This window comes from Diplotaxodon limnothrissa, linkage group LG9, assembly GCF_057381915.1.
Source record: "Diplotaxodon limnothrissa isolate DT_005_m linkage group LG9, D_limnothrissa_male_GT1.1, whole genome shotgun sequence".
Taxonomy (NCBI): domain Eukaryota; kingdom Metazoa; phylum Chordata; class Actinopteri; order Cichliformes; family Cichlidae; genus Diplotaxodon; species Diplotaxodon limnothrissa.
In genome coordinates, this window is record NC_140604.1 from 3,736,337 (window position 1) to 3,750,719 (window position 14,383).

A 14,383-nucleotide genomic window follows, 5' to 3' on the forward strand; every position below is an offset into this window, starting at 1 on the left:
CATTTACATATGCATGCAGACAAAACATGAAACAGTGACAAAGTTCGGTGATTTGGAGCTCAGTTCAGCTGGCAGCAGGCTGATTAAAGAGGGACTTGTTCCAACTCCATGTTTTTGTTTTTGTAGAGCAGGCCACTAGAGCAAAATAATCCTAATTCATCTCATACTGGAACTTTGTGCAGCCCCTCAGTTCATCGACAGCTGTTTCAGCTAACTTCGCCTCCCTTTATGCAAACTTTTCCTTGGCTCCAGGTGGGTGGAGCCTCTGTGCTACTGTACAGCTACAGCTGCTACACAGGCAAGACGAGTGAAACTGTTTGGTGGAGTCTGAAGCCTGGACCCTGAGCATTTGCACATTCGCTGATCTTTATCATTTAAAGCTAACGTCATCTTTAATGTGAACATCACTTTAAGACAAAAACCAAGGTGCACTTTAATGATTCTGTCCTTAGATGAGAACCCACGTGATCGTTGAGGAGGAATGCGGCTGAGTAGGGAGTCAGGATGGCGGTGTAGATGACCAGCAGCAGGATGAGCCAGTCCCACACCGCCTTGAAGGGGCTGTAGTGCAACACCGTCCACTTGTGGATGCGAGGAGCCTGCAGCTTGTACTCCGGCAACACATCTGCACCCAGAGACAGCACCTGTGTCGGGAGAGGAAGACAGAGACGGGGTGATCAGACACTGAATAATTGAACACACAGAACATGGGAAGAAACAAGAGGAAGAAGAAAGGGCATTTGTGTGCATGTGTGTGAAGGGCTGAGAAAGTATGGAAAGAAGAAGGAAAGTAAAGAAACAAACGTGCACACATGTACACACACCCCGAGCATATACACAGTAACAGAGCCAAACCACAGAAGATGATGAGAACGGCTCTCATGACTCTTTCCAGGCCGCCCTCCCAGGCAGCCTGTGTCCATTACACACGTTTATAATAGTGCAATGCAAAGATATGTGCACAGAAACCCATGTAGCAAGCTCACGCACACATAATCCAAAGCTATGATTCCAGTCACATTTCCCCGTGGCGCTGACACAAATGCTTCGACACACGAGCGGCGTGTGACATGGAGTCACGTGAAAGCACAACACTCCAAACACACACAGATCCTTTTCCTCTCTCATCCCTGTCTCCCACAAAAGCACTCCAAGGATGGAATCTCGGGAGTTATGGTGCACTTCTAAGTAGCTTTACTTGCAGTAATGTATTCAATCGTCTGGGCTGCATTCTGCCCGGAAGAGAGCAGGAATGAATCAGTATAAAGAGGCATTAAAACAGCCTGCCTGTGTCTCTGCCTAATAGAATCACACAGTGAACAGCAGTGCTGAAAGCAGGGGCCTGACTTTTGGAGCTGTGTAGTGTAGCCACACAGACACCTGCGACGATCAGCATTAGGTTGGTTGGCTTGACAACCGATGCTTTGATCTTACGTGCATCACTTTTATATAAATACAAAGTGTGATCAAAAAGCATACCCGATGTAAAACTGGCCACTATTCCTGCGAGGCTGGCCCTTTGTGAACTCCTGTTGTGTTCCAGTCCTTCTGCTACGCTTGGATCGCTCCCATTCGGACCACTTGTGATTTGAATTCACATATAAGAGTGGAAACATAAACTGACCTATTTTTCATGTGGTGGTTCGACACTGGTGCAAGAGCTAGGTCTCTAGCTACAACTCATTCACTGGAAAGCACCACAGTGTCCAAGGCCGAAGACGGTAAATCCGTTGCTGATGTCTTTTGACGCTCAGATTCATTAACCAGGCTCTTAATTTGCTACTAACATGTTAAAGGAGTCATTCAAAGGTTTTTCACACTGCACACCATTTACTCTACAACACACATGTTGGACAAAATAGTCAGTAAAAGAAAACAAAGCAGTTAAAATGAAAACTCGCTGAAGCTCGTCTGCTTGCTAAAGGTCAGCTCCGTTTCCTCGCAAATCACAGATCACAGCTAATCTCACAGAGTGAAAGCAGAGACGGTGGCAGTTTGTCTAGCGCGCTAATTTTGCCATCAGTCTTGCAAGACTAGAGATTCATCCACAGTGCACATGCTTCACCAGAAAAAGGAGCTCTCAGATTATTAAGCTACAGCCACACAAGACAAGCGTTCTTCTAGAGACAAGTTGTGGGCACAAGATGACTTTGATATAAAGTACAGATGCAAACAGGTGAGGAGGTTTATTACAAAATGCAGGAGAGACATTGCTTTCACTTTAATTTATGTCTGTCTTTTGGGCAAGCAAGGCAAGCACTGCTTGCCGCTAAATTGTCAGTGTTTTTTTCTGCATTTGAATAAAACACTGCAGTCGATATGAAACAGGTAATATATTATACATTGTTTGCCTCCCATGGCTGTGTAACATATTTTGCTCTAGCTGGCTCTATTAGGCAGTGAAGTGTGGCTGTTTCGTAGAATCCTCTATTTCATGAACTATTTGTCATTTTTGTCCAGAATGTAATACCTATAAGTTCTAACAGGTGTGTGTTTATACTGTGAACATGCGGATGTTCCGATCCATGAATACGTGCGAGTCATTCATTACTGCATTAGTACATGAGAACGTTGTACTAGTGGGTTGGAGCTTTTAAACGGAAACCATCATTACTGCAACAGGACAACTGTTCTGGTAGAAACATTGTATACAGACAAAACAGTAACAATAAAGTAAAAACAAAATTATTCTCATATAAATAAGAGTAAGGCAAACCAAATGTGAAGAAATAAAGCAAAATAATAAATAAAATAGTACAGTCTGCTCTTTGACCTCCTCTCACCTCTTCGTTTTCTCCCAGTGCTCCACTGAGCTTTCACTACTCTTCTACACTCAGTGTTCCGGTTTCCTCCTGGCCTCCTGCTGACCTGTTAAATCTTTCGTCTTTTCTAATTGCATCTTTTTGTCCCTGTCCACTATCCAGCAATCCTTGCTCCACCTTTCCACTTCCTTTTCTTCTTCCCCAGCAGGCCAGTCACATTTCACACATTTGTCCTGTAAACTATTACCGCTCATCCTGCCTGGACCTTTCTTTCTTCTCTGGTTCAAATCTCTGGCTTTTCATTCCTGTATACATTCTCTCGTCCTCAGGAGCCTCGAGGCAGCTTCCTCTTTCATGTTTCCTTCATACAGAGTTACAGTTCAGGATTTCCAAATAACTTTCGATTTCAATTAAGTTAATGGTTTTACCCTCACTCACTGACTTGAAACGTTTGTACACTAGGTTTGGAAAAAAGGTTTTGGCATATGCCATATTTTCCGCTCTATAAGGCGCACATAAAATCTACAGCGCGCTTTATAGTCCGGTGCGATTTATGTATGAATTCTGGTTGAATTCCGATTTTAAAAATCAAATCACCACACCTTTTTTTTTCCCTCTCTCTCTTTCTATTTACAAACAAGGGATGTTTCCACACTCTCTCCACCCGTCTAAACGAAACACCCAGCGTACATCATTAGAAATACACACACAATTATGGGCATGCTGAGGTTTGTCACATGGAATGTAAATGGAGCTGGCACCAGAGGAAAGAGGTTAAAGATATTTAACCAGCTTAAAAAACTACAGGCAGATGTTGTTTTATTACAAGAAACTCACAGACCTGTCACAGGTTTAAACGAACTTAAAACACCTGAGTTTCCTAACGTGTTTGCAGCCTGTTATAATTCTAGACAACGAGGAGTAGCAATTTTAATACATAAAAATGTTAATTTTACAGTACTCGATACAGTTATAGATCCAGAGGGTAGATTTCTAATTATTAAACTATCAATATTGAACAAAAAACTATGTATTGTTAGTATATATGGTCCAAATGTTGATGAACCCTCATTCTTCCACGGATTTTTTAGTACACTCTCTGAACACCTTGAATGCACACTCATTCTTGGCGGTGACCTCAACCTTGGACTAAATGAAGACATGGATAGGCTCAACACAACAGGAACTCAGCGCAATTGGCAATCCACAAATATAATCAAACAGTATATGAACGACTTTGGTCTTTGCGATGCATGGCGCTCCCTTCACCCCACCAGTAAGGAATATACTTTTCTCTCGCATGTTCATCACTCTTACTCTCGTCTGGATTATTTTCTGGTCAGCAGCTCACTGCTGTGTGACATTTCAGACACTGAGATTCATCCTATAGCTGTCAGCGATCATGCCCCTGTATCTTTAACACTAATGCACAAGAATAATACTACGCCAAGTAAAAACTGGAGATTTAATATATCACTACTTAAAGATGAAGACTTTATTAAATATTTTAAAAAGGAATGGACTTCATATTTAGACTTTAATGACACTCCCGGAATATCTGCTTCTGTTCTATGGGAAGCAGGGAAAGCTGTGATGAGAGGTAAAATAATTTCTTTCTCATCACACAAAAAGAAAGAAGAAAACAAAAATATTCAGGAATTAGAAAAAACATCAAATCACTAGAAGAAGCCTACGCGTCCCACCAAGATCAGGAAACATTGAACAAAATACGCAAAACAAAACTAGAATTAAATGAAACTATTACAGTTTTTCTCAGTCGCTTTGGTGCGTTTCTCAGATCAGAATTGAAATTCTCATAACTATTAGTTCAACCTCCACAACACTCAGTCATTTGTGCACACCATAGTAGCAATTTCTCCTCTCTCTGAACAAACTGCAAATGATTTTGGACATGAATCAGTTGCTTCCATACATTTCCCTGCTGCTTTCTGACATTTCCATTTGCTTATGTCATGTCAGTCAAAAGTAATCATACCTATGGATGCTGAATAGTCGTTCCCAATAAAACTAATAGTCATACATCCATTGCTTGAGTCATCACACACAAAATTGTTGAACTAGTTATCACATGCCAAATATTGGCCATCTGTCAAGCAAATCCTATACCTTCCTGTATCATTGTTCCTGGAAATGTCTCCGAAATTGAACAATTGATCTCGGGTGAATTACAGCTGTCACTCATGAGGAGGCGTATGAAAGTTTAGTTGTAACCAATGACAAACAACTTGTTCACTGTCAATTATGGATGAATCCTGTGAATCCCCAATTGGCAAGCATATATAAACTGCGCAGGAGCTAGTGTGTACCATTTCTACACTTCTGTGACACAAAATGGAAGGTCAGCACTGTGGAGGAGGGGTGAGGATGCGGGGAGGAAGGGGAAGGGGAAGAGGGAGAAGAGGCAGATATAGGCGGATTCCTAATGAAATAAGGGCTACAATTGTGGACCATGTGGTGAATCACAGCCTCACCATGGAGGAGGCTGGTCGAAGGGTGCAACCCAATATTGGAAGAACTACTGTCAGTTCAATCATTCAAACATTCCGTAGGGAAAACAAGTATGCAAACAGTAATACACTGTACTGTACTGTGCCATCTCAGACACATCACATGTTACTGTACTGTATTTGCAATTTCACAAAAAGTTCACTCTACACCACATAGGATTGTAAGACAACCTCGCGGAGGCGGAAGAGGGCCCCTTTTTACCCCACAGCAAGAAGAAGCCATTTGTGCAATGGTCATTGCAAACAATGCAATAAAGCTGAGAGACAAAGCGCTGTCATAGAGAATTACACGGTATTTGGCAATATTGAATCTGTTCCAATTTCAACAATTGACAGAGTACTCAAGACAAATGAAATCCACATGAGCAAATGGCCCTGCTAGCAGGCATGGATGCAGCATGTGACGACATCACAGCAGGGTCCTGCAGAGGATGGATTCACCACTCCAGGAGATACTTTCCTCGCTGCATTGCGAGGGATAACATCTGTTGTGATGTAGATGAAAATATGTGGCCAGACAGACAGGAACGTCTGGATGTGCCAGAATGATTTACTGTACTGTTACATGTGCTGTTTATTGTTCACATTAGTGCACAGCTCTACCAAATGGGTGATTTTATGTTTACATGTATTCTACAGTGCACAAGTGACTGTAGCATATTTTTCTTTTGCACAATTCTGTAGGATTACAAACACTTCTACACAATGGAAATGTGAAACGTACGTATTCAGTGTCTCAGTTACTCCCAAGACTCCCATAACATCTACAGTGACTTTACTGCACATTTCAGATGGCTGTACAGGTAGGCCATAGTGCTGTCGTCAGCATTTTCAGGTGTCACCAATTGTTTTTGCAATGGGAAACACTGAAATTATAAACTGTCATAGTGGAAACATGACAATGCCATTTGACTATCTTGTTCATAAAGATGGTGTCAAGACTTTTCATTTTGATGGCACTGACAGTTTCATTGACATGGATACTTGCTTTTGAGGTATGGATAATCAATTCTGTGCATGTGACGTGCTTTTGCAGGCTATCCACTAGGTTTTGCAGTTTGCACTAATTGTTTTGGGAAATGCACTAACTGCTGTGCAAATGTTAATGGTGTTCTGAGAAACGCACCAAAGCGACTGAGAAAAACTGTAATAAAAAAACACAATTCCTTATACAAAGACTTCGCTTGCAGAATTTTGAACACAGTAACAAATCAGGTCGATTTCTAGCTAACCAGCTAAAAATAAATAAAGAAAAAACAACTATATGTGCTGCTAAAGATTTATCGGGGAACACAATATATGATCCTGGAAGAATAAACAACATTTTTAGGGATTTCTATGAAACTTTATACTCACCACAAATAAACCCATCAAAAAATGAAATTGATCAGTTCCTTGACAACGTAACTCTTCCAAAATTACTAGACAGTCAAGCAATGGAACTGGATTCGCCACTGACGCCAAGTGAACTCCAGGAAGCCCTGATAAGTATGCCCAATAATAAGGCTCCAGGTCCAGACGGCTTCCCTGCAGAATTCTACAAAGAATTCTGGACAATTTTGGCACCAGTATTCCACAGCATGTTGCAGGAAATCGAGGAAAATGGCAGACTACCACCAAATATGAATTCTGCCAACATTAGTCTCCTGCTAAAACCAGGCAAAGACCCTTTATTTGCCTCAAGCTATCGTCCAATTTCTCTTTTAAATGTAGACCTTAAAATAATCTGCAAAGCTCTCTCAAAGAGATTAGAGAAAATGACCCCCCTCTTAATTCATCCTGACCAAACTGGTTTCATAAAAGGTCGGCACTCCTCAACAAACACTCGTAGATTACTTAATTTAATAGACTACTCATACGATAAAAACATCGAAACCATAATATTATCTCTAGATGCAGAAAAAGCATTTGACAGAGTTAACTGGAAATTTTTATTCGCAACTTCACACAAATTTGGTTTTGGAAACTCTTTCATAAACTGGATAAGAATGTTATATAATTCCCCAACAGCTCGTATCAGAACAAATGACCAGACATCCTCCAGCTTCTGTCTCTTGAGGGGCACCAGACAGGGATGCCCACTCTCCCCTTCACTTTTTGCAATTTTTATCGAACCTCTAGCAGCAGCATTTAGACAGGCTACAACAATTAAGGGCATAAAATGTAAGAGCATAGAACATAAAATCAGTCTCTATGCGGATGATGTGTTGCTTTTTCTGCAAAACACACAAACCAACCTCTCTGAGGTAATTACTCTAATAAACTGGTTTTCAAGAGTTTCAGATTATTCAATTAACTGGCCAAAATCTACACTTCTCCCCATTAACTGCTCCTTCCATAATTCTTCCTCTGCCCCACTGCAATCCGGAAATATTAAATATTTAGGTATTAATGTTTCTCCTAAGCTTTCAGACTTAACTAAATTAAACCACATCCCATTTCTAAAGAAAGTAGAAGGCGATCTGACTAGATGGAAATCTTTACCCATATCACTCATGGGAAGGGTCGCCACTATAAAAATGATGATCTTGCCAAAAATAAATTACTTATTTTTGATGATCCCTAACAAACCATCACAAGATTGGTTCAGATCTCTGGATTCATATATTTCCAAATTCCTTAGTGGGGGTGGGAGGTTTGGAGTCTTCTCTCACCCCCATTCTCTGCGACCTGCTGGAGCGGGGGGGCTAGGAGGAGGAGTTGGCCGTCCAACTGCGGTCTGGAGTGTGGGGCCTCCCTGCTGCTGCGGAGTCGGGGCGGTCTGCCTCTCCCCACCGCAGGGAAAAGGGAAACACCACCTGGGTCTGGGTGCAGTTCCCCCCTCCAGGGGCAAGGGTACCTAGACCCGGTTCGTAGAGTACGCTTGGGGAGTGTGATCGTGTGTACAGCGTCTCTTTATGTCTGTCTCCATGTTGGTTGAGTGTGGAGTAAGTGCATATGAGAGCATGAGGGTGGGAATGGATGTTTGTATATGTGTGTGCCTGTATGTCTGTGTCTATATGTCAGGTTGGGTATCAGACGCCACCTCTCTGGGGACACCTCAGGCCCTCCAAGGTTTGGAGGCCTATCTCCACCCACCACCACTTCCCCTGCCAGTGGCGGACCCCCTCAGACATCGGTGCGTTGGTGGTTCTTTGTGTCCGGGGATGGGCGTCCAGGTACACACCGGCTCACTCCTTGGCGGCCGCTTATCGGGGCCTGGAGCCTGGGGCTCGCTCGGGCCACTTCGGAGGTGGGGTGCCCCCGGCCTCTCGGCCTGGGGCTCGGTCACTCAGGCACAGCTGGCTGCCGGCGGAGCTCACGGGCGCGTCACTGCAACTCCCCCTGGCTTCTGCTCCGCGGCTGCTGAGTGAGCCCTCATCTGGGACTCTCCTCAGCTCTTACTGGGACAGTGGCGCGGCTGCCCCTCTGTTGGTCTTCCTTGGTCTCTTGTGTTCTGGGGACCTCTGGATGTCTGGAGTTTTGATCTCCTCCATACCTGCTTCATACCCTGGAGGACGGGGCTGTGGCTCCCCCACACCCTCTAGCAGATCATTACATGGAGAAACCTTTGGAATGCAAACATGCTGATCCACACAGGTGTACACACGGGTATTCACAGACGCAGACTACAGCTTTCTTGGCTGCTGCCTCAAAGCACATTGTACGCTGTCTATCTTGCATGCTGCACAATATCGTTTATTATTTAGTATCTACTGTTATCTACTGCTAGCTAGTTTATTGTGATGGTGCTGTTTTTTTTATTATGTTGCTCTTTGTTGTTTGCTTTCTCTTCTGTTTTTTTTCTCCATACAGGTGACCCAGGTGTTTTATTTTTTTTTGTTTGTTTTTTTTTTTCTTTCTTCCCCCCCTTCTCACCGTCTCTTCTCCCCTTTGGTTTTCTTTCTCTCCCTCTCTTTCTTTCATTCTTTCTCCCTGTCCTATCCCCCAGTCATGTCTGTCCCGTTTGTAGCAACTGAAAATAAAATAAATTCATAATTATAATAAAGGTCAATCAAATGGACCAATATGGCAAGGCCATGATGATCCACTTGGTAAAATAAATCCGCTTGGCATCTTTCTTGGCCTTAAGACAACAATTCTGATGGCTAAAGATCCAAACGGGACACAAAAAAAAAAAAAAATCAACAATCTGTCAAAAATGTTTTAGTACGACCTTGGTAGCTGCGAAGCCGCACCGCTTGATGGATGGTCGGAGCATTACGGCTACTGTAGTGAAGAGCCACGCGGAGGAATCTGGGTCCTAAACTCCGTCTCCTACAGGTCCCAAAGTCAAACGATCACTGCAGCATCACTGAGAGTTAAAAACTGTCTAAATTCTTTCATCTAATAAAATGATCAGTGTTGCTGCTTTACCAGGTGTAACAATTGAGTTTAACATCCAGGCATCCATGAAAACAGAATTTATTACATTTAACAGAGTTAGAAGTTAGAAGGAAGTTAGCTCGCTAGCTTCCACCTAAGCATGATATAGCATGTTCTGACTGAGAGATTTCTGAAAAAATTCAAACGTACAGCTCTGCTATCACTTCCAACATGAATGAAGACAGGAAACTAAACAGCAGTGACGTTTGTAGGGTTACTGAAGTTGGGCTAGCTGCTATATAATGATGTGCTACGTGATCGCTAGCGACACAGCTACGTTAGCATAACATAAACACAGTGAAGCTGGAGGATGAACGCTAACTTTTTTCCACTCAATAAAAGTTAACGTGAGGGTTCCTGATGGTTAGGGACAAATGCAATCGCAGGATGCTGTAAAAGGACCAAACTTCAGTCAGGAGAACAACTGAGATAATTCATCCACAATACGAGGTTAGTCATTCATATACTGCTGCAACATGGGAATAGAGCAGTTGTGATAGAATACAGCATTAATGTCTTGATGCATTCTCAATCATCCAGGTAAGTAAATCTCCAAAAGTTGATTCTGTTCATCTGGACGTAGCGTTTTGTGGGAGAAACTTTTCATCATCATCCAGGTGACTTCTTCAGCCTCAGCTGACTTCAGGTTTCAATCTTATAAACAGTGCATTTGCATAATGACTGAAACCAGCCCACTGAAGGAACAATGGGCTGGGAGGTCAGTTCCTTAATCTTAATTATGCAAATTCTCATGACCATTGATCAACAACCACTGACCAAAACCCACTGATCAGTGGCCATGAGTACCACTCTCAGCATCAACCAAGTGTGTTTGAACTGTGTCTTCATTCCACCTACTTCACATACAAGGGTCAGTTCTACAGGCAGAAACATGGGTGTGCCGTGGGCTCCCCAGTTTCACCCATCGTGGCCAATTTGTACATGGAAGAAGTGGAAAAGAGGGCTTTGCTATCCTACCCTGGAACACCACCAAGCCATTGGTTCAGGTATGTGGATGACACCTGGGTGAAAATCAAATCTCAGGACGTACCACATTTCACGGATCACATTAACTCCGTGGACCGACACATCAAATTCACCAGGGAGGATATGAAAAGTGGCAGGTTAGCCCTCTCAGACTGTGAGATTTCCATCAGTAGTGGGGGACATCTAAAAGCTGATGTGTACCGTAAACCTGCACATACGGATCAGTATTTAAGGTTTGACTCTCATCATCCACTGGAGCACAAACTGGGAGTCATCAGGACGCTACAACACAGAGCGAACACCATCCCCACTGACACAGCAGCCAGGGAGGCAGAAGATCACATCAAGAAGAGTAAATGTGGTTATCCCAGCTGGACTTTTGTCAAAGCTGGAAAGGCTCCTAAAGAAACCTCCAGCCGATCCAGGAGAGAAGGACAACCGCTGCCCAAGCGAGATCATAAGATCACCCGCAGAGTGCATTTTCAATTCCAGAATGGGCATAATTATCACCATAAATCATGTCTGAATCCTGACCTGCCCACATATGCACTTGTGTGAGCGGGCACAAACACTGCTGAATAATGCACCCACACCCACACACCCCTAGAGTTCAGCCGAGTGTCCCCCACAGCTGTGCGTCGCCTCTTGGAGTATCTTGAGGGATATTTTTAGCCATCTGTGTGAAACTGAAAAACACTGCCATGAGGACTGTTAAAAGTGCAGATGTCAAGACACATTTAAGTGCAGTTAGGGCAAAGTTGTATTTGAGGACAGCACCAGAGGGAGGAGTCTTAAAGCAAAGAGAGGAGCAGTTTACAGAGCTGTCCGCCTGTGCCACCGAGACGATTTGTTTTCCTCACTTCACCCACAACATGCTGTTTGTTCCCCACGTCGATCTAGTCGATCGGTGTAGCAGAGGCCAGCATCATTGGAGAAAGTCCTCCTTGCTAATATTCATCCCTGAAACTGACAGGATTTGTGCTTCTGACACACTGCATTTGGGGTTGACTGTGCTATATTTTCTTACTTAACTGATTGACTTGAAACTACAGACAAAATTAACTAGCTTAGACGTTAAGAGGCAAGTCGAATACAAGTGACGTGCTGACAATACACGACTCAAAGTGAAGCTCAAGCCAGAGCTCGGGCTGTCCAGTAGATTGCTTCAGTGTCAGCCCTGCTTTATTTGACACCGTGTGCTTTAGAGTGACAAGACAGGGCGAGAGATGACAAGACATAAATCAAGTTTAAAACCCTAAATGTCACATATCTGGTGTGCACCTGCTAAACCATCAAGGCTGTCACATTGTCTTTCTGCAAAGTCACGTTTCAACACAATGACAGGATACCAGAGGACTAGTCTGCTCTTACTCATAGATTTATAAAGCAACAACTACCTCTGAAGAAAGTGATGTGGAGACAGAACGATAAGGACCACGCTAAATGAGAAGAAACCCAATGCTTGACCTTCTTCTTGGTTTGCTCACAGGAAAGGATCAAAGGTAATAATGTAAAGAAAAGGGAGCCCGCCTATGAAGCCGTGCACAGCGCCAAGGACTGTGAAGGTGATGACTCACCTTTTTACAGGCAGCAAAGTTTAAATAGCTCACACTCACACCTACACCTGGGAGGTGTTCAGTACAGCTGCAGCCATAAAAAAGCTGATGACTGAACAGCGATGACACTTCCATCATTAATCTTCAATCAAATCTTCTGTCGGTGCAGAAGACTGAGCCACAGGCACCGGCACAGAGGTCGGTGCTTTGTGCAACTGGTTGATATCTCAACAACTTGCTTACACTTTATTTCACATTTAGTGAAGTCATGGTGTCATTTGAAACAGTGGAGATGGTGACGTCCTCTCTATTTTACAGAATGAAATGAAAGAGATGAAGGGAATAGCAAAAGAGAGGAATAACCTATAAGAGCGAGGCTGTGATAGTGGGACCAAGTGAGAAAGACAGAGAAGGTTAGAGGAACATGGCCAGGAGGGATGAATACACAGCAAGAAATAGCTGAAAAGTCAAAAAAATGATTAAAGACTGACAAAGTGAGCAGCAATGACAGAGCCTGACAGGGGACAGTCTGCATGACACGCAGCCATAAATGTAATTTCTATAATAAAAATTGATAGTGCATGTTCATAAACTGGAACATTTGGATCTGCGTGGCAGTTTAGTCACACAGAGGAAGAGACGAGCAGCGATGTGACGACCAGAGAGCACATGACTGTCAGGAACGTCTTGTAACTTGTAGCGATGGCGGATGATAAAAACCCAGTGACAACATAAAGTGAGGTGAGTTAAACCAGCAAGCGATTAAAGCACCTCTGAAAGGCAGAGAAGTAAATGAAAAAGTTTCTCAAGCTGAGAGTCTCTGCCTGTGACCAACTGTCAGCTGCAGGCGCACGTAGCAAGTGAACTGTTGTAAACATGTGTCTGTTTATCCCACAGGATCGTTCTGCTTCCAGATTTAACTTCTTATCTATAAGCATAATAATAATGGATTGCATTTATATAGCGCTTTTCGGGACCCCTCAAAGCGCTTTACAATTCCACTATTCAGTCACTCTCACATTCACACACTGGTGGAGGCTACAGTTGTAGCCACAGCTGCCCTGGGGCGCACTGACAGAGGCGAGGCTGACATATCGCGCCATCGGCCCTTCTGGCCACCACCAGTAGGCGGTAGGTGAAGTGTCTTGCCCAAGGACACAACGACCGAGACTGTCGGAGCCGTGGCTCGAACTGGCAACCTTACAATTACAAGACGAACACCCAACTCTTGAGCCACGATCGCACGTTTGTCAGTGTTTTCTAAGTAACTACAGAGGATTCTGATCTGTTACTGATCTGATCTTCAGCTAAGATTTGGTTAAAGAACATCTGATGTTGTGTAAGTCATTAAAAGATGGATATTGCACATGCTCAGTGTTGGGTGTAGCACATTCAAAATTAACATGTGACTGTAATCACACTCGTCTTTGCAGTAATGCATTATGTGTTTCCATGCGTCACAAAGGTTCTTCAGTTCTCTTTTGTGCAGGTAGGAGGACATTACTTGCTAACTGCTAACACAACTTTGACTGTGAGCAAGCATCTGCACAGGCAGCATGCTAACACAAAGCTAGCCAAGAAGCCAGAATGATGCTGAAGCTGAATGAACGCTGAGCTCCGCCCACCAGCCAGAACTTGATCTTCAACAGGTAATAAAGGCAGTGATGAACAGTTTCCACCTGTGCAGTAGAATTCTCTACAGTAGAATCAGTGTTGCAATGGCTTTAAAGTTATTAATGTTCATTACAAAGAACCAGTATGGACATGGACCCTCAGTGTCAGACTGCGTTCACTCTTCTAATACTTTTCTGTTTGCTTTAATGTCAGTTTGTTGCTAACTCATTGGCCAAAACCTAATCTTTAAAAAAATCCAAAAGTGACATCAGACTACAATATCGTCCAATCCAATGCTTCAAGTGTCTGCAGCTGCGATGCTTCCAAAACCTCTGCAAACATGGCCGATATGTCATGACGAGAAACTGGTCAATATTTTATACAGTCAAACACTGCTGCTCATCCATGCCCATACTCGGCATTAGAAAAGAGGCCGTTCAAATGACAGAAGCACATTAAAATTTCACAGCGTTCATTTTCTACTGTAAACAGAAGAGCCAGTGAACCACGAGCACCGAGGCAAGCACCAGCTCATCGGCTTGACACCCGTTTAATAATGCAGAATCAAATC

General features: G+C 43.3%; 1 protein-coding gene across 2 annotated transcripts in view; it reads right to left on the minus strand.

Annotated features, from left to right (window-relative positions):
• The window catches only part of kcnh2b (potassium voltage-gated channel, subfamily H (eag-related), member 2b), a 275,704-nt gene that overhangs the window by 22,272 nt on the left and 239,049 nt on the right, over positions 1–14,383 (minus strand). For both annotated transcript variants that reach the window (XM_085362590.1, XM_085362591.1), the window contains exon 7: positions 465–644. In XM_085362590.1, coding sequence (XP_085218716.1) covers positions 465–644 — 180 coding nt within the window. The remainder of the gene's footprint in view (positions 1–464; positions 645–14,383) is intronic.